The 21,124-nt window shown below is 44.9% G+C and overlaps 1 protein-coding gene across 1 annotated transcript in view; it reads right to left on the bottom strand.

Moving 5' to 3' along the window:
• The window catches only part of LOC309567691 (phospholipase A2 inhibitor gamma subunit B-like), a 48,570-nt gene extending 30,690 nt beyond the window's left edge, over positions 1-17,880 (bottom strand). Inside the window, exon 1 of the mRNA XM_082273128.1 lies at positions 17,705-17,880. Within this exon, the coding sequence (XP_082129254.1) occupies positions 17,705-17,756 (52 nt within the window). The 5' untranslated portion in view covers positions 17,757-17,880. The remainder of the gene's footprint in view (positions 1-17,704) is intronic.
• Positions 17,881-21,124: the final 3,244 nt, after the last annotated feature.

Genomic DNA, 21,124 nt, shown 5'->3' with positions numbered 1-21,124 from the left:
TTGAAATAAAGTCCCTCTGATCCGCTTTCCTCCTCATTTGTCCCTCATTTTTGTATATTGTTAAAAGATTACCACTATGTGTGGTCCCGCAGGGATCTCCAAACTACGGCCCTCCAGCTGTTGCGGAACTACACGTCCCATGAGGCATTGTAAAACTGACAACCACAGACTGACTAGGCATGATGGGAATTGTAGTTCCTGAACAACTGGAGGGCCATAGTTTGTAAGGCATAGCTCCTGACTGTCCCTGATTTGGAACAAAGTCCCTCCTTCCTCTTCCCTTGTCCCTCATTTTGGTCTGATCTATATACTTGTATATAAAATGCACTATTTATCTTTCAAAAAGTGTTTCCCAGTGCTAAAAACTTTCATCCAATTTCTATATTGCTACATTTGCAATGTTCAAAGAAGAGTATAAAGGAATAGTAGTGGTATAAAAAAGGACTTGTGGGTTTAACCACTTCCCACCCTATAGGCAAATGACGGGGCGAAGGTGGTTACATTATCCTGACCGGACGTCATATGACGGCGGCAGGATAATGCGCCCCTGGGGGCGCGCAGAGCGGCGATCGGTGATGCGGCGTGTCATCCTGACACACCGCATCTCCGATCTCGGATGTAGGCTCTTTACCATGTGACCAGCTGTGTCCAATTACGGCTGGTCACATAGTAAATAGGAAGAGCCGTTGATTGGCTCTCCTCAGTTCGTGCCTGACAGGCACGAGTAGAGGAGAGCCGATCTGCGGCTCTCCTGACGGGGGGGGGGGGGGGGTCGGTCTGCACTGGTAATCAGAGCATTGATTACCAGTGCAGACCCTTGGGGGGGGGGGTGCCACTAGAACCACCAGGGATGCCCACCCATGACCCTAGGAATGGCCACCCATAACCCCACGGATGCCCACCATGGCCACCAGGGATGGCAATCAGGGCTCAGGGAGCCTGTCAGTGCCCTCCCTATCAGTGCTGCCCACCAGTGCCCATCATTGCCATCTATCAGTGCCGCCCACCAGTGCCCATCAGTGCCGCCCATCAGTGCCGCCTATCAGTGCCCATGATTAGTGCCCATCAGTGCCCATTAGTGCCGCCTATCAGTGCCCATCAGTGCCGCCCATCAGTGCCGCCTATCAGTGCCCATGATTAGTGCCCATCAGTGCCCATTAGTGCCGCCTATCAGTGCCCATCAGTGCCGCCTATCAGTGCCCACCAATGCTCCATATCAGTGCTACCTATCAGTGCCACATATCAGTGCCCATCAGTGCCGCCTATCAGTGCCCACCAATGCTCCATATCAGTGCTACCTATCAGTGCCACATATCAGTGCCCATCAGTGCTGCATATCAGTGCTGCCTATCAGTATCGCATATTAGTGCAACCCCATCAGTGCCTCCTCATCATTGCCTGTCAGTGCGGCCTCATCAGTGCTCATCAGTGCAGGAAAAAACGTATCTATTTACAAAATTTTATAACATAAACAAAAAATCTTTTTTTTTTTTCAAACTTTTCTGTCTTTTTTTATTTGTTTAGCAAAATAGAAAAAACCTTGCGGCGATCAAATACCACCAAAAACCGATCAAATACGAAAACTCTATTTGTGGGGAAAAAAATTACATAAATCTGATTTAGGTAAAGCGTCACACGACCGCGCAATTGTCATTCAAAAGGCAACAGCGCTAAAAGCTATAAATTGGCCTGGGCAGGAAGAGGGAAAAGTGCCCGGTATTGAAGTGGTTAACTAATAATTTTTGTTGTATAATTCTCCTTTAAGGGGGCGTGGCAGGGGGGTGTGCCCTATGCCTACATACCATCTAAAAAAGTTGGAAGGTATGATGTATAGCAGGGATCCCCAAACGACGGCCCTACAGCTGTTGCAGAACTACACATCCCATGAGGCATAGTAAAACTCTGACATTCACAGACATGAAGAGGCATGATGGGAATTGTAGTTCCTGAACTACTGGAGGGCCGTAGTTTGAAGACCCCCTAAATAGTATTAGCACTGTTCACTGTATTAGGCTCCGTTCACATGTGAGCGTATGGATCGCGGGCAGAACCGCCGCGGTTCCGCCCGCGATCCGGAGACTTATTGCAAATCGCGGGACGCTTAGCACAAGAGCTTCTTTGGAGCGTATTGCGTCCCGCGATTTTGTTTGCGCGATGTTGCCGCGATTCGGCAGGCGGAAATCGCGGCAACATCACTCGGCGTTTGGGGGGCTATTGCAAATCAACGGGCAACGCTAGGCCACGCTAGGCAAACGCTGACATGTGAATGCAGCCTTAGTGTCACTTGTGATGTTAGTGTCATTTAGTCAGTTCCTACCCAGTGTCAGTTAGTGTCAGAGTTTCCGCCGCACTATCACAGTCCCACTATAAGTCACTGATCATCGCCATTACTAGTATGAAAAAAAAAATAAAAATAAATTCCAGTATGTATACCATCGTTTGTAGACACTATAACTATCACGCAAATCAATTGCTGATCACCGCCATTACTATTATAAAAAAATAAATAAAAAAAAATAAATAAATAAATAAAATAAATAAATAAAAATTCCAGCATATATACCATAATTTGTAGACGCTATAACTTTCACACAAACCAAATAATAAATGCTTTTTGGGATTTTTTTTTTTTTTCAAAGAAATGTAGAAGAATACATTGTGGTTTAAATTTATCAAGAAATCTTATTTTTAAAATTAAATTTTTTTTTTATTGAATATGTTTTATAGCAGAAAGTAAAAAATATTGTTTATTTTCAAAAATTTTGTCTTTTTCTGTTTATATAATACAAAATAAAAAAACTCAGGCTGCATTCACATGCCGCGGTTCCGCCCGCGATTCGGAGATTTATTGCAAATCGCGGGACGCCTAGCGTTGCCCGTTGATTTGCAATAGCCCCCCAAACGCCGAGCGATGTTGCCGCGATTTACGCCCGCCGAATCGCGGCAACATCGCGCAAACAGAATCGCGGGACGCAATACGCTCCAAAGAAGCTCTTGTACTTTTTTGGAGCGTATTGCGTCCCGCGATTTTGTTTGCGCGATGTTGCCACGATTCAGCGGGCGTAAATCGCGGCAACATCGCTCAGCGTTTGGGGGGCTATTGCAAATCAACGGGCAACGCTAGGCGTCCCGCGATTTGCAATAAATCTCCGAATCGTGGGCGGAACCGCGGCGGTTCTGCCCGCGATTATACGCTGACATGTGAATGCAGCCTCAGTGTTGATCAAATACCACCAAAAGAAAGCACTATTTGTGTGAAAAAAATGATATAAATTTAGTTTGGGTGCAGTGTAGAATGACCCTGCAATTACCAGTTAAATATAGCGCAGTGCTGAATAGTACAAAAATGGCCTGGCCATGAAAGGGGTAAAACCTTCCGGAGTTGAGTTGAATAGGTTATTCAAATTTCACGTGTTAGTAGAGTGACTTTTCCTCCTATTTGCTGCACCAAGGAGAGGAGGAAAATCTAAAAAAAAAAGGAAAACTACGTAGGTAGTCCTTATAAAGGACCTTTAACCACTTGTCGACCGCCCTGCGCAGATTTACTGCGGCAGGGCGGTTTAGCTGCGCATAATCAAATATTCATCACATAATCACATATATATATATAATAAGTGCATATTATTTAGCACTGATTACTGTAGTAATGTCACTGGTATCCCCAAAAAGTGTCAAAAATGTCAGTTAGGGGTCCGATCTGTCCGCCGCAATGTCGCAGTCCCACTACAAATCGCTGATCGCCGCCATTACTAATAAAAAAAAAAAATCTATCCCGTAGTTTGTAAAAGCTATAATCAATTAACCACTTTCCAACCACCCGCCGCAGTTATACTGTGGCAAGGCGACCCTCCTGCGCAAACGGACGTAGGTATACGTCGGTCGCACGCCTGCAGCTAGGGGGTGAGCACGTGCCGCCGGCGGTGCGTTCCTGCCCCGACTCGGCAGCGGGGATGCCGATGCACGGGCCAGGTGGCTCCGATTGCCGCCTGACACCCACGATCGTTCCCCGCTGAGAGAGAAGTACAGTCAGCTGTTGTAAACCAAGCTGACCGTTCTTCACCCTGGAATGATCATAGAGCTCATGTGAACCTTCTATATAGGAACACAGGTCTCTGTGATCATTTCTCAAGCCCCGCCCTCATACAGTTAGAAACACGCCCCTAGGTACACATTTAACCCCTTGATCACTTACTGTGTTAACCCCTTCCCTGTCATTATTACTGTAACAGTGCATATTTTTAGCACTGATTACTGTAGTAATGTCACTGGTACCCCCAAAAGTGTCAAAAATGGCAGTTAGGGATCCGATCTGTCCGCCGCAATGTCCCGCAAAAAATCGCAGATCGCCGCCATTATTAGTAAAAAAAAAAAAAAAAAACAATAAAAATGACATAAATCTTTCCCGTAGATAATAGACGCGATAACTTTTGCACAAACCAATCAAAATACGCTTATTGGGATTTTTTTCTTTTACCAAAAATATGTAGCAGAAAACAAATTGGCCTAAAATGTTAAAAAATTTTGATTTTTAAATTTCTTTTTTTTTGGGAATTTTATATATAGCAGAATGTGAAAAATATATATATATATATATATTTTTTTTCAGAATTGTCCCTATTTTTTTGTTTTATAGCGCAAAAAATAAAAAATCACACAGGTGATCAAATACCACCAAAAGAAAGCTCTATTTGTCAGAAAAAAAGGACGTCAATTTTATTTGGGTACATCGTCGCACAACTGTGCAATTGTCCGTTAAAGTAACGCAGTGCCGAATCGCAAAATATGGCCTGGTCATTAAGGGGGAAAATCCTTTCCGGTCCAGAAGTGGCTAAAATACGCTTTTTGGGATTTTTTTTTTTTTACCAAAAATATGTAGCAGAATACAAACTGGCATTAACTGATAAAAAAAAATAGTAGCAGAATGTAAAAAATATTGGTTTTTTTTTTTCAAAATTGTCGCTCTTTTTTTGTTTATAGCGCGTGGTACAGCGCCGCACGATCGCGCAATTTTTTGTTAAAGTAACACAGCGCCGAATCGCAAAAAATGGCCTGGTGATTAAGGGAGCAAATCCTTCCGGTCCAGAAGTGGTTAAAATACGCTTTTTGGGATTTTAATCATAATTTAATCAAAAATATGTAGCAGAATACAAATTGGCATTAATTGATAAAAAAAATGAGTTTACATTTTTTTTATTGGGAATGTTTTATAGCAGAAAGTGAAAAATATTGTGTTTTTTTTTCAAAATTGTCGCTCTTTTTTTGTTTATAGTGCAAAATCTAAAAACCGCAGAGGTGATCAAATACCACCAAAAGAAAGCTCTGTTTGTGGGGATAAAAAGGACATCGATTGTATTTAGGTACAGCGTTGCACGAATGTGCGATTGTCCGTTAAAGTAACGCAGTGCCGAATCGCAAAATATGGCCTGGTCATCAAGGGGGCAAATCCTTCCGGTCCAGAAGTGGCTAAAATATGCTTTTTGGGATTTTTTTTTTACCAAAAATATGTAGCAGAATACAAATTGGCATAAACTGATAAAAAAATTCGATTTTTAAATTTTTTTATTGGGAATGTTTTATAGCAGAAAGTAAAAAATATTGTGTTTTTTTTTTTAAATTGTCGCTCTTTTTTTGTTTTTAGCGCAAAATCTAAAAACTGCACAGGTGACCAAATACCACCAAAAGAAATCTCTATTTGTGGGGATAAAAAGGACATCAATTGTATTTGGGTACAGCGTCGCACGATCGCGCAATTTTTCATTAAAGTAATGCAGTGCCGAATCGCAAAAAATGGCCTGGTCATTAAGGGAGCAAATCCTTCCGGAGCTGAAGTGGTTAAAGTCCCACGACTTCTGTTCTCTGTTTGCATAAACCAATAGGGATGGAGGCACGTCATTGTGTTTGCTTCGGATCATATTCTTCTATCTTTGCATAACTTTTTTTCATTACTCACGTAGGTCATTCAAATTTTCACATGTTGGTAGAGTAACTCTTCCTCTACAGGATCGCTTATTCTTCATTGCAGGTAAATCATGGATTCCAAGCAGAAGCAACATGCCGTCATTGAGTTCTTGATGAAGGAGGGATGTAGGCTGGCCAACATCCATAGAAGGCTACAAAATGCTTACAGAGATGACACCATTGACAAGAGCAATGTCTTGTCATTAGTGGCTCTTGTCAACGGTGACATCTCTGTAAGCATCTTGTAGCCTTCTATGGATGTTGGCCAGCCTACATCCCTCCTTCATCAAGAACTCAATGACCGCATGTTGCTTCTGCTTGGAATCCATTAATTTACCTGCAATGAAAATGAAGAAGAAGATACCAAACCCATCAGGAGCCTTACTTAATTGCAAACCTGATGGGATCTCTAAAGCTCAATTTTCCCTAATGATTGATGTCCTCATGGCTGCAAAACAAGTAGAGTCAAAGTCCTGGCTAACAAGAAACATACCTTTTGCTGAGGTCAAATCTCACATGCATTGGACCATGGTCAACGAAAACTAACGACAGGTCTCCAAAACTACATGGCCAAATTCTGTAAAATCTAGGACCCCACAAGGCCTTCCATCCAACATCCTATGACCATCGCTTATTGGACCTTAAGAGCCGGTTCACACAGGCGCGACCCGACTTGCCGGGGCGACCTGTGAAGACCTCGGAGCGGCCGGCACGGACTTCATATCATTGAAGTCAATGCAGGTCGCTCCGGGTCGCCCCAAAGAAGCTCAGGACCCTTTTTCTAAGTCGGAGCAACTTGTGTCGCTCCTATTAGAACGGCTCCTGTGCTACTCTATGGCAGGCGACCCACGGCGACTTGTCAGACGACCAAGTCGCCTGGCAAGTCGCCCCAGTGTGAACGGGGTCTTAATGATCACTTATGGCATCCAACAACACAAGCCGCTGAGCATTGACCCCCCCCCCCGGTCAACCACCCGTTTCCCACCTTTAGTCCCCTAAACTTTTGCTTTCTTCCCTCCCCTCTTGCGTTCCATCTCTATCTTCTCCCCTCTTCTTATATCTTTAGTCTTTCTTCCCCCTAAGACCCCGTTCACACTGGGGCGACGCTACTTGCCGGGGCGACCTCACAGGTCGCCCGCGACCTCGGAGCGGCCGGCACGGACTTCATATCATTGAAGTCAATGCAGGTCGCTCCGGGTCGCCCCAAAGAAGCTCCGGACCCTTTTTCTAAGTCGGAGCGACTTGTGTTGCTCCTATTAGAACGGGTCCACAGCTACTCTATGGCAGGCGACCTACAGCGACCTGTCAGGCGACCAGGTCGCCTGAGAGGTCGCCCCAGTGTGAATGGAGTCTAAAGGGTAACTCCACTTTCGTGGGGAAAAATAAAAGCAAAAAAATTGTAAATAAAAAAAAAATATTATAACATATATAACTGCTACACAAGTCAAATTGTAAGTCCCCGTTCACACTGGGGCGACCTGGTCGCCTCACAGGTCGCCGTAGGTCGCCTTCCATAGGGAAGCTGCGGACCCGTTCTAATAAGAGCGACACAAGTCGCTCCGACTTAGAAAAAGGGTCCGGAGCTTCTTTGGGGCGACCCGGAGCGACCGTCATAGACTTCAATGTTATGAAGTCCGTGCCGGCCACTCCGAGGTCGCGGCGCGCTGCTCGCACCGCGACCTCGGAGGTCGCCCCGGGAAGTCGGATCGCCCCAGTGTGAACGGGGCCTTAGAGTCGGTTCACACTGGGGCGGCACGATTCTGTATTACTTCGGGGGCGACTTGTGAAGTCCTATGCACCGCGACTTCGGAGCGACTTGCACGGACTTCACATAATGGAAGTCTATGCAAGTCGCTCCGAGGCCGCCCCGAAGTAGTACAGGACCCTTTTTCTAAGTCGGAGCGACTTGTGTCGCTCCTAATAGAATGGGTCCTGTAGCGGTCAATGGACCGCGAGGGAGCGCGACTTGTTAGGATGACCAAGTCGCGCTAGTGTGAATCGAGTCTTATTGAATGTTATTAAAAATTTGTTTTCCTTTTCAATCTGCAGCTGCTGTAATTTTTTGTAAAATGCAATATCACAACCTGGAGGTGACATTACTGTGTACAGAACGTGCCCCCCCCCCCCCCCGAAATGTAATTTCCTGCTTGTGTGATTGGCTCACTGATTTTCTCAGAAGTCTTCACGAAGATACAAGTCATATTTTTGGGCATCCCCTGCAACAATCATGTCATTTTTGGTGAGATACTCCCAAAGGAAATCAGGTCTAAGGAGATGCAGACCCTGGCACTTTCCTCATTAGAACACTGCAGGTTCAGCAGCTGATTGATAATTATAACATCACTCCTATACAGGTTCCCTTGGCACATGGACACATACAAACAAACAGCTATTTCTTTAGAATAATAAAAATTAGGAATCTGCAGCAAAGTTTGTTAAAATCCTTGTAATGTACAGAAATCACCCAGAGGGGAATGTTTTATGTTTTTTTTTTTTTTCAGAATTGTCGCTCTTTTTTTTGTTTATAGCGCAAAAAATAAAAATCGCAGAGGTGATCAAATACCACCAAAAGAAAACTCTATTTGTGGGAAAAAAAGGACATCAATTTTATTTGGGTACAGCGTTGCACAACTGCGCAATTGTCTGTTAAAGTAACGCAGTGCTGAATTGCTAAAAATGGCCTGGTCATTAAGGGGGGAAATCCTTCTGGTCCAGAAGTGGTTAATGCACATTATCCTACTGCTATGGTTTGTTATGAATTTTCTGTACTGTTTCCTTTGAGACCTAAAAAAAATGATTGAGCAAGAAAAAGAAGAAGAGTTCATAGGCGTGCGCACAGGGTGTGTCGGGTGTGCCTGGGCACACCCTAATCACCTAGGGCACATTAGCATTATCGCTCTGTTTGCCAGTCTGGAGATGGGAAAGATCTCCCTCTGACCTGCTCTGCCATAAGAGAAGTGCCACGCACTTCTATTTCACTGTGCCAGCAGGGAGCGCAATGTACCAGGGCCATATACATGTAGGCACACATATGCATGTGTATTTAAACTTTGGGGTGCACACCCTAATGCAATAGGCTGGGCACACCTATGGAAGAGTTACTGTAAAAAAGGAAGACTTACTCTACCAACATGTGAAATTTGAACAACCTATGTAAGGTAATAAGGAAGGTGTGCCCACTTTTGTATATGTCTGTTGGGAATTGGTTGCTGAATCATTGATTAGCTTTTGCCGACCGCCCCATAATAGATTTACTGCTACAGGGCAGCCGCTGTACATATTACATGGCTGGCTCTGCACTCTCGGGTAGGGAGAGCGCTGCTTCTGCTGCGATTAGTCACAGCAGAAGCCGATCAGCGGGTGCCGGCCAATGGAGGTCCACCGGCACACGCTGATCGGTTAGGAGACACACTGGACCGGAGCTCTGCCTATGTAAAAACAATACAGAGCTCCATCCTGTCAGCAGGGATGTGCTGGATTTTGTTGCCCTCCAAAGCAGGGAGTAAAATCCAGCACATCCCTTAGAGAAAGCACCACACATACTACACAAAAAAACACTGGCTAGGCACACAGTTAACCCTTTGATGCCCCTAGATGTTTAACCCCTTCCCAGCCAGTGCCATTAGTACAGTGACAGTGCATATTTTGTTTAGCACTGATCACTGTATTAGTGTCACTGGTTCCCACTAACTGTCAAAAGTGAAATTATACTTTTTTTTGTTTTTTTTTTCTGGAGTGGGGTGGTGGGTGGTGGTGGTGGGTGGTGAGGATGGTGGTGGGTGGTGGTGGATGGGTGGGTGGTTATGGTGGGGGTGGGGTGGTGGTGGTAATGGTGGTGGATGGGTGGGTGGTGGTGGGTGGTTGTGGTGGGGTTGTGTGGTGGTGGACTGGTGGTGGTGGTGGATGGGTGAATGGGTGATGGTGGTGGTGGGTGGTTGTGGTGGGGTTGTGTGGTGGTGGACTGGGGGTGGTGGTGGTGGTGGATGGGTGGGTGGTGGTGGTGGTGATGGTGGTGGGTGGTAGTGAATGGGTGGGTGGTGTGGTGATGGTGGTGGTGGGGGTGGGAACTTATACATTTCAAAGCTGAACTCCAGCTAAAAACAAGATAAAGATGAATAGACCATTACAACTAAACCATCTTTCGCTGAAAGATTCACCTTTAATCCGGAGCTTTCCTCCGCAATACTTTTTCTCTGCCACTAGATGTCCTCAGTCTGAAGGTCAACCTACAGTAGTTGAACTTGCTTCCCCTGAGCCCAGGCTTTCCTGGACCCGCCCCAGCCTGCAACTGGGCAGTGATAAGCAGCCCATCGATGATGTCATCTCTATATCGCTGTATTTTCTTCTCCTATCAGCAGGTTTCTTGACTGCACACAACCTCCCCTTTGTATTGGAGGTTGTACCATCTCAGTAAAGCCCTGTGCAAATTATTGGTGCTATATAAATCTTTTATAATAGTGAACTGATTGGCTCCTTGTGCTCCCTCTCCCTCTTCCAGTCTGAGCTCTGCTGTACAGGGACTATAATGCCCCATACACACGTACCGATTGTCGGCCGTAAATATTCGGCCGACGACCGATCGGCCGATTGTAGGCTTGTTAGTATGATGCTTCCGACAGCCGACAGCGCATTTTCGGCCGAACAGAATCTGTCGTGCAGGCATTAAAATTTTTGTATGCCGACACCAGAGCGGCGGATTGTTCGCCAGTCAGTACAGAATTCGGCCGACAATCAGCAGATTTGCAAGACTGGGCATGCTCATAGAAGAAAAACACATGGAAAGTTAACCATCACATGACATCACTTCTGCAGTCGGCTGTTGTTGGCCGAAAAAATTAGTGTGCAGTCTTTTGCACTTTTCAACCGACAGGACAGCCCTGGACAAAAGACGGCCGATCGGTCGGCCGACGACCGGTACGTGTGTACGTGACATAAGTCCCGGTTCACACTACCGCGACTTTTCAGGCGACTTGGCCGCCTGACAAGTCGCGGTCCATTCAGTGCTATGGGAACCGTTCTAATAGAAGCGACTCAAGCCGCTCCGACTTAGAAAATAGTTCCTGCACTACTTTTGACCGAAGTTGGAGCGACTTGCATTGACTTCCATTATGTGAAATCCGTGCAAGTCGCGCCGAAGTCACGGTGCACGGCGACTTCACTAGTCGCCCCCCGGATCGCCATAGTGTGAACCGACACTAAAAGGCCGATGCAGGTACCCACTTACTCTCTTTGCATTCATTCTTGTGTTTTTTTATATCAGCACAGGAGTTCAGCTCCCAAACAATTTCTAAATAATTGAATTAAAACAGTAAAAAAAAACGAAAAAAAAAAAAGGAGTCAAGTAGCAAACGCAGAACAATAAATAATAAAATAAGCCGGTCTGCAGCTGGAACAGTTTCAGCAAGTCAATTATTCTATCAGCCTGACGGGGGTTTATTGCCAAATGACTTTCCATTTGCTATCTCGCTAATGGCTGTGAGGTCAGCGGGCTGTCTATTGGGGGATGAGATCTCAATTAGATGTTATCGTCTACCTGCAGTCCCCAAGGAAAAAAGGGGGGGGGGGTGCTGTACTTCATGTACTTGGCACATCCGGAACAGGGACGGGAACCTTGGCTGTATGGAGGTTGCATATTTTTGCATTATATTATATAATGATATATATATATATATACACACACATATATACAGTATATATATAGAGAGAGAGATAAATTAGATAGATAGATAGATAGATAGATAGATAGATAGATAGATAGATAGATAGATAGATAGATAGATAGATAGATAGATAGATAGATAGATAGATAGAGCTATCTATATCTATAAATATATACTATATAGATATATAGATCTATATATCTATAGATATACAGTATACTATGTCTAATTCTGTATGTCTGCCTCTAGAATTTTCTTTGTCTCTCCCTATCCCTGTCTGTATCTCTCCCTATCACCCTGTCTGTATCTCTCCCTATCCCTGTCTGTATCTCTCCCTATCACCCTGTCTGTATCTCTCCCTATCCCTGTCTGTATCTCTCCCTATCACCCTGTCTGTATCTCTCCCTATCCCTGTCTGTATCTCTCCCTATCACCCTGTCTGTATCTCTCCCTATCCCTGTCTGTATCTCTCCCTATCACCCTGTCTGTATCTCTCCCTATCCCTGTCTGTATCTCTCCCTATCCCTGTCTGTATCTCTCCCTATCACCCTGTCTGTATCTCTCCCTATCCCTGTCTGTATCTCTCCCTATCCCTGTCTGTATCTCTCCCTATCACCCTGTCTGTATCTCTCCCTATCACCCTGTCTGTATCTCTCCCTATCCCTGCCTGTATCTCTCCCTATCCCTGTCTGTATCTCTCCCTATCACCCTGTCTGTATCTCTCCCTATCCCTGTCTGTATCTCTCCCTATCCCTGTCTGTATCTCTCCCTATCCCTGCTTGTATCTCTCCCTATCACCCTGCCTGTATCTTTCCCTATCACCCTGTCTGTATCTCTCCCTATCACCCTGTCTGTATCTCTCCCTATCACCCTGTCTGTATCTCTCCCTATCCCTGTCTGTATCTCTCCCTATCACCCTGTCTGTATCTCTCCCTATCCCTGTCTGTATCTCTCCCTATCACCCTGTCTGTATCTCTCCCTATCCCTGCTTGTATCTCTCCCTATCACCCTGCCTGTATCTCTCCCTATCACCCTGTCTGTATCTCTCCCTATCACCCTGTCTGTATCTCTCCCTATCACCCTGCCTGTATCTCTCCCTATCCCTGTCTGTATCTCTCCCTATCACCCTGCCTGTATCTCTCCCTATCCCTGTCTGTATCTCTCCCTATCACCCTGTCTGTATCTCTCCCTATCCCTGCCTGTATCTCTCCCTATCACCCTGTCTGTATCTCTCCCTATCCCTGTCTGTATCTCTCCCTATCACCCTGTCTGTATCTCTCCCTATCCCTGTCTGTATCTCTCCCTATCCCTGTCTGTATCTCTCCCTATCCCTGCTTGTATCTCTCCCTATCCCTGTCTGTATCTCTCCCTATCACCCTGTCTGTATCTCTCCCTATCACCCTGTCTGTATCTCTCCCTATCACCCTGCCTGTATCTCTCCCTATCCCTGCCTGTATCTCTCCCTATCCCTGTCTGTATCTCTCCATATCCCTGCCTGTATCTCTCCCTATCCCTGTCTGTATCTCTCCATATCCATGTCTGTATCTCTCCCTATCCCTGTCTGTATCTCTCCCTATCCCTGTCTGTATCTCTCCATATCCCTGCCTGTATCTCTCCCTATCCCTGTCTGTATCTCTCCATATCCATGTCTGTATCTCTCCCTATCCCTGTCTGTATCTCTCCCTATCCCTGTCTGTATCTCTCCCTATCACCCTGTCTGTATCTCTCCCTATCACCCTGTCTGTATCTCTCCCTATCCCTGCCTGTATCTCTCCCTATCCCTGCCTGTATCTCTCCCTATCACCCTGCTTGTATCTCTCCCCCTTCTCTATTTCTTCCCCTCGCTCTCCCTGTGATAATCTGTCTCATTTTCTGTATCCCTGCAGTGAGGACATCCAGCAAGCCTGTTCGATGTGCGTCACAACCAGACATAACCCAGACACTGAAAACTGCGCACTTACAAACTTGGAAGCAGGATTGGACCCAGCTATTCATATCATAACCCATCCTATAGATCCACTTTGGCTCTTGCTGTCACCTGTTCACCTGTTAGATTGCAAGCTCCTTTGACCGGTTCACTCGATCCTATTGTACATTTCTCGATCCTATGGTGCATTCATTGATCCTGTTTTTTTCAATACCTGAATAACAACTCTAAACCTCCTGTCGTCACCCATCCTACAGATCCCTATGGCTCTTTCTGCCACCTGTTCATCATTTTAGATTGCAAGCTGAGCGGGTCACTTGACCCTATTGTACAGTCCTTGATCCTATTGTATCTTCCTTGATCCTATTTCTTTCAAAACCTAAATAATAACCCTAAGCCTCCTATCATCACCCTTCTTACAGATCATTTTGCTTCGTCCTGTCACCTGTTAACGCTTTAGATTGCAAGCTCCTTTGGCTGGTTCACTTGATTCTATTGCACAATCCTTGATCCTATTGTATCTTCACTGATCCTATTTCTTTCAAAACCTAAATAATAACCCTAAGCCTCCTATCATCACCCTTCTTACAGATCATTTTTCTTCGTCCTGTCACCTGTTAACGCTTTAGATTGCAAGCTCCTTTGGCTGGTTCACTTGATTCTATTGCACAATCCTTGATCCTATTGTATCTTCACTGATCCTATTTCTTTCAAAACCTAAATAATAACCCTTAGCCTCCAATCATCACCCTTCTTACAGATCATTTTGCTTCTTTCTGTCACCTGTTAACGCTTTCGATTGCAAGCTCCTTTGGCCGGTTCACTTGATCCTATTTTACATTCCTTGATTCTATTGTAGATCCATCGATCCTATGTCTTTCAATACCTGAATAGCAACCCCAAGCCTCCTGTCGTCACCCATCCTACAGATCCCTTTGGCTCTTTCTGCCACCTGTTTATCATTTTAGATTGCAAGCTGAGTGGGTCACTTGACCCAATTGTACAGTCCTTGATCCTGTTGTATCTTCCCTGATCCTATTTCTTTCAAAACCTAAATAATAACACTAAGCATCCCATCGTCACCCATCTTGCTGATCCCATTGCTTCTTCCTTTCACCTGTTCATTGCTCTAGATTGCAAGCTCCTTTGGCCGTTTTACGCAATCCTATTGTACATTCCCTGACCCCATTGTAGATTTATTGATCCTATACCTTTAAATATCTGAATAGCAACCCTAAGCCTCCTGTTGTCACCCATCCTACAGATCCCTTTGGCTCTTGCTGTCACCTGTTCATTGCGTTAGATTACAAGCTCCTTTGGCCAGTTCACTCGATCCTATTGTACATTCCCTGACCCCGTTGTAGATTCATTGATCCTATTTGTTTCAATACCTATAAAATAACCCTAAGCCTCCCATCGTCACTAAGCTTAAAGATCCCTTTGCTTCTTCCTGTCACCCTATTCATCGCTTTAGATTGCAAGCTCCTTTGACCAGTTCACTCAATCCTATTGTACGTTCCTTGATCCTAGTGTTGATTCATTGATCCTATTTCATTCAGTACCTGAATTATAACCCTAAGCCTCCAATCATCACCAATCCTACTGATCCCTTTGGCTCTTCCTGTCACCTGTTCATCGCTTTTGATTGCAAGCTCCTTTGGCCAGTTTACTCAATTCCTTTGTACAATACCTGAATTATAACCCTAAGCCTCCCTTCGTCACCCATCCTACGGGTCCCTTTGGCTCTTCCTGTCTCCTATTCATTGCTGTAGGTTGCAAGCTCCTTTGACCAGTTCACTCGATCCTATTGTGCATTCATTGATCCTATTTCTTTCAATATCTGAATAATAACCATAAGCCTCCCATCATCACCCATCCTACAGACCCCTTTGGCTCTTTCTGTCACCTGCTCATCACTTTCGATTGTAAGTTCCTTTGACCGGTTCACTCGATCCTATTGTACATTCCTTGATCCTATTGTAGATTCATTGACCCTTTTTCTTTCAATACCTGAATAATAACCTAAAGCCTCCCATCCTCACCCATCCTACTGATCCCTTTGGCTCTTTTTGTCCTCTTTTCATCGCTTTAGATTGTAAGCTCCTTTGACCGATTCAGTCAACCTTATTGTACACTCCTCGATCCTATTGTAGATTCATTGACCCTTTTTCTATTAGTACCTGAATAATAACCTAAAGCCTCCCATCCTCACCATCCTACTGATCCCTTTGGCTCTTCCTGTCCCCTTTTCATTGCTTTAGATTGTAAGCTCTTTTGACTGGTTCACTCAATCGATCCTATTGTACATTCCTTGATCCTTTTATACATTCCTTGATGGTATTGTAAATCCCTTGATCCTATTGTAGATTTCTTGATCCTATTTCCTTCAACTGTTTTATCATGTTGCTGTAAAAAAAAAAGAATGGGGATGGCCCAAGCAACAAGATGCCAACTGCTATTTTACATTCCAAGATACAATAGGGTAAGGTAGAATATGCTTCAGGCAACACCCAGTTATCATTTCCCTTCCATTTGTCTGGGTGTTTTTGGGGAGGTACTACAGGTAGCAGCATGCTGGGTGGAGCAGGTCTCCAGCTACAATTCCTTGTACAAACCTTACTATGTGTAATATATTAATATAAAAAAAAAATGGCAGTTATATTCAGCAGTTATTCCAGCTGCAATTCCTTGTACAAAACCTTACTATGTGTAATATATTAATATAAAAAAATGGCAGTTAAATTCAGCAATTATTCCAGCTACAATTCCTTGTACAAACCCTACTATGTGTAATATATTAATATAAAAAAAAATGGCAGTTATATTCAGCAATTATTCCAGCTACATCTTCTTGTACAAACCTTACTATGCGTAATATATTATTATAAAAAAATGGCAGTTATATTCAGCAAATATTCCAGCTACAATTTCTTGTGCAAACCTCACTGTGCATAATATATTAATATAAAAAAATGGCAGTTATATTCAGCAATTATTCCAGCTACAACTTCTTGTACAAACCTTACTATGTGTAATATATTAATATAAAAAATGGCAGTTATATTCAGCAATTATTCCACCTACAACTTCTTGTACAAACCTTACTATGTGTGATATATTAATATAAAAAAATGGCAGTTACGGTATATTCAGCAATTATTCCAGCTACAACTTATTGTACAAACCTTACTATGTGTAATATATTAATATAAAAAAATGGCAGTTATATTTAGCAATTATTCCAGCTACAATTTCTTGTGCAAACCTCACTGTACTTAATATATTAATATTAAAAAATGGCAGTTATATTCAGCAATTATTCCAGCTACAACCTCTTGTACAAACCTTACTATGTGTAATATATTAATATATAAAAATAGCAGTTATATTCAGTAATTATTCCAGCTACAATTTCTTGTGCAAACCTCACTGCGCATAATATATTATTTTAAAAAAAATGGCAGTTATATTCAGCAATTATTCCACCTACAATTTCTTGTGCAAACCTCACTGTACATAATATGTTAATATTAAAAAAAAAAAAAAAGGCAGGTATTTACAGTGATTACCCCCCCCCCATGCAACAAATTTGCCAGTTTTGCCCCCTTTTTTTTTTTTTTGCACTGTCCCTGTCCCAACGATATAAAGAACGCCGCCCATAACCGCTACCGTTTTCGTAGGGAATGAGGAACAATTGGCGCGGTCGCAAGATGTGTTGCCAATATTACCCCTCATGCTGAAAAATGTCTGCAGCCAAATTTTTGCTCAAAATTGAATGAATGGCCCTTTAAAACTTTGGGAACAGTCGTTCCTCTGCGATCCTTTATTCAGTTTATGTAATCATGCCGAAATATAATTATCAGTTCTATAAAGAACCTTTTTTTTTTTCCTTCTGCATTAATAGTGGCTTTGGGTCGAGGACACTGAACAACGTATGCAGGGGGTTACCTGTTGTTTTTTTTTTTTTTTTGTTTTTTTTTTTGGGGGGGGGGGGGGTGGATTGGAGGTTGACTCCTATTGTGGATGCATTAATCAATAATACATACAGATTATTTTAAGATACCTTGGTAATTTATAAGGTAAGATGCATGCAGGTGCCTATAGAGGGAACAGACATGAATGGATGGATGGATGTTCAGCTAGCAGAGAAAGTCCTCACCTCCTCCCAGAAAGGCAGCTACCAGCCAGAGCACGGTGACAGACGCAGCCATGGTGCTTGCAGAGCTTTGGGTTACTGCGAAGCTGCTTCAATGCTCTCGATCATCCCATCCTAAAGGGTGTGGCATTTTATACGCAGAATGCAAGGGGGGAGATGGAACAGATTTTGTACAGGCAGAACAGGGGAGGGTGGGGTGGGGGGGAGCAGACCAATAAGATTTCGGCCAGAGGAAGATTTGTGCGTCATTTTACAAAATGCAAAACCGTCTTAGTAGCAGAATCATCGGGCCTGGATCACTTTACGACCCCCCACCCCCCCCCGAGACCCTCCGGATTTTGTCAAGGCACATTAAAAAAAAAAAAGGTGGGGGGACCTGCCCCATTTTTAAGAACCGTAGACCCCCTTATTTTTATGCGCATTTGGATAATAACTCTTTCGCTGCCGCGCCCGTTCAATGGCTGTCAGGAGGACTTTTATTTTATTACCAAAAAAAAAAAAAAGTTAACGGTTTCAGTGCCTCTGTTAGCACAGAGGAGCAGTCTCAGAATTCTGCTGAGCAATGAGATGAAATGGCGGGTTTACCCCTTGCGTGAAAATGGCAATGGAGGCGGCAGTCAGCTGCAAGGCAGTTTAAAGGGGTCCTGTCTAGATGAAGAAAATAGAATATAAAAGAAGCCCTTCCTTAGGGCTCATTTATTTTATTTATTATTGGTCCTTACACTCATCGGCCACTTTATTAGGTACACCTTGCTAGTACCGGGTTGGACCCCCTTTTGCCTTCAGAACTGCCTTCATTCCTAATGGAATAGATTCAACAAGACAAGGGGTGGGCAGGAGGGCCAGTTGCCCTGGGTGCAATGGTTTATTGCAGGGATGGGGGGGCATCTTGACCCTAACCCTAAGGGAAGGGGGGCTCAGTTTGGCATCCTTGCCCTGGGCGCTGGATGACCTTGTCCCGGCACTGTAACAAGGTGTTGGAAACGTTCCTCAGAGATTTTGGTCCATAGTGACATGATAGCATCACGCAGTTGCTGCAGATTTGTCGGCTGCATCCATGATGCCAATCTTCTGTTCCACCACATCCCAAAAGTGCTCTATCACAGGGGTCTTCAAACTATGGCCCTCTAGTTGTTCCGGAACTACAATTCCCATCATGCCTATTTTCATGTCTGTGAATGTCAGAGTTTTACAATGCCTCATGGGATGTGTAGTTCCGCAACAGCTGGAGGACCGTAGTTTGAGGATCCCTGCTCTATTGGATGAGATGTGGTGAGTGTGGAGGCCATTGGAGTACATTGACCTCAGTTCAGGAACAGTGGCGGCTGGTGCTCAAAATTTGGGGGGGGGGGGGGGGCGCAAACAGAAAAACGGAATAGGCATTGCTTTGCGGCAAAAAACGCTGTAATTGCGTGACTTTGAGGTCGCAAGAGTGTGAAAGGGGCCTTCAGTAAATAAAATATAGTGTGCCCCCTTTCAATGCTGAGAGACCAGCGTGCCCCCTTTCAATGCAGAGAGACCAGCTTGCCCCCTTTCAATGCAGAGAGACCAGCGTGCCCCCTTTCAATGCAGAGAGACCAGCGTACATGCCCCCTTCAATGCAGTGACCAGCGTGCATGCCCCCTTTCAATGCAGTGATCAGCGTACATGCCCCCTTTCAATGCAGTGACCAGCATACATTCCCACTTTCAATGCACTGACCAGCGTACATGCCCCCTTTCAATGCAGTAACCAACGTACATGCCCCCTTTCAATGCAGTGACCAGCGTACATGCCCCCTTTCAATGCAGTGACCAGCATACATGCCCCCTTTCAATGCACTGACCAGCGTACATGCCCCCTTTCAATGCAGTGACCAACGTACATGCCCCCTTTCAGTGCAGTGTCCAGCGTACATGCCCCCTTTCAATGCAGTGACCAGCATACATGCCCCCTTTCAATGCAGTGACCAGCTTACATGCCCCCTTTCAATGCAGTGACCAGCGTACATGACCCCTTTCAATGCAGTGACCAGCGCGTACATGCCCCTTCAATGCAGAGACCAGCGTGCACTTCAATGCAGTGTGGGCCCCCCCCCGAGACCAGTGCACTTACGAGGAGCCCTGGAGCAGCCACGGCGACGGCTTCTCTTCAGTCCCGGCGGCTTCTCCTCACTGTGTCCCCCGGCGGTGCGGCTCCACTTTCCTCGAGTCCTCCCGCTCCCGCCTCCTCCTCGGCCAATGGCATGGGGTTTGCCTTGCGGCCAATCAGGAAGCCGGTATTAAACCGTCTTCCTGATTGGCCAGGAGGAGGATCGGTGTGACAATAGCGAATTTTCATTCGCTATTGTCACACAATGGGTGGGCTCGGGGCGCACTGCTCTGCGCCCCGGAACCACCCTTTGCATCACCCTATTAGAGCCTCTGGCTCTAATCAGGTGATTTAAAAAAAAAAAAAAACCCATTAAGCTCCATGCGTCCGGCGCCCCTGCATGCAGATTAGGGGGCCGGATGCATGGATGGGGGGGGGGGGGGCGGCGCCCGTGCGCCCTCAATACACCGGCCGCCACTATTCAGGAAACCAGTGGTGAGATATTTGAGCTTTGTGACATGGTGCATTATCCTGCTGGAAGGAGCCATCAGAAGATGGGGACACTGTAGTCATAAAGGGATGGACATAGTCAGCAACAATACTCAGGTAGGCCGTGGCGTTTAAACAATACTCAGTTGATACTAAGGGGCCCAAAGCGAGTCAAGAAAATATTCCTCACACTATTGACCACCACCAACACCACCAGCCTGAACCTTTGATACAAGGCAGCATGAACCTGTGATACATGGCAGGATAGATCCATGCTTTTATGTTGTTTACACTAAATTTTGACCCTACCATCTGAATGTCGAAGCTGAAATCAAGTCTCATCAGACCAGGCAACGTTCTTCCAATATTCTATTATCCAATTTTGGTGAGCCTGTGGGAATTGTAGCCTCAGTTTCTTCTGCTGTAGTCCACTTCAAGGTTCGATGTGTGTGTATTCTGCATACCTCGGTTGTAATGAGTGGTTATTTGAGTTACTGTTACCTTTTTATCATCTTAAACCAGCCGAACCACACTGGCTCAGAGACAAGCCCAACTCTCTGCAGATACCTCACAGTTCAACCTACCAGTTAAACCACCATTAACTGGTATTCCACATGGGACTCCATACCTTAGATGGGTCCCAAATATGATAATCACAGAAGATTTTACAATGCCTCCAAAGACCCCAGTCCAAAGACCCCAGTGTAGGGTCGGGAGGGTGGGAGCTTTCTTCTCCAACGTTCTTCCTCCAATGGCTGAACTTTGCAATCCCACCTTGAAGACCCCTTGGTGTCCCATCTTCCACTGTGTACCCTCCCTTCACTGTACGTGTAACCTCCTATCCTCATCTTATAAAATTAACCC

Source organism: Pelophylax lessonae (assembly GCF_965119305.1).
Source record: "Pelophylax lessonae genome assembly, chromosome: 12".
Classification (NCBI taxonomy): domain Eukaryota; kingdom Metazoa; phylum Chordata; class Amphibia; order Anura; family Ranidae; genus Pelophylax; species Pelophylax lessonae.
This window is presented reverse-complemented; position numbering and strand designations above follow the sequence as displayed.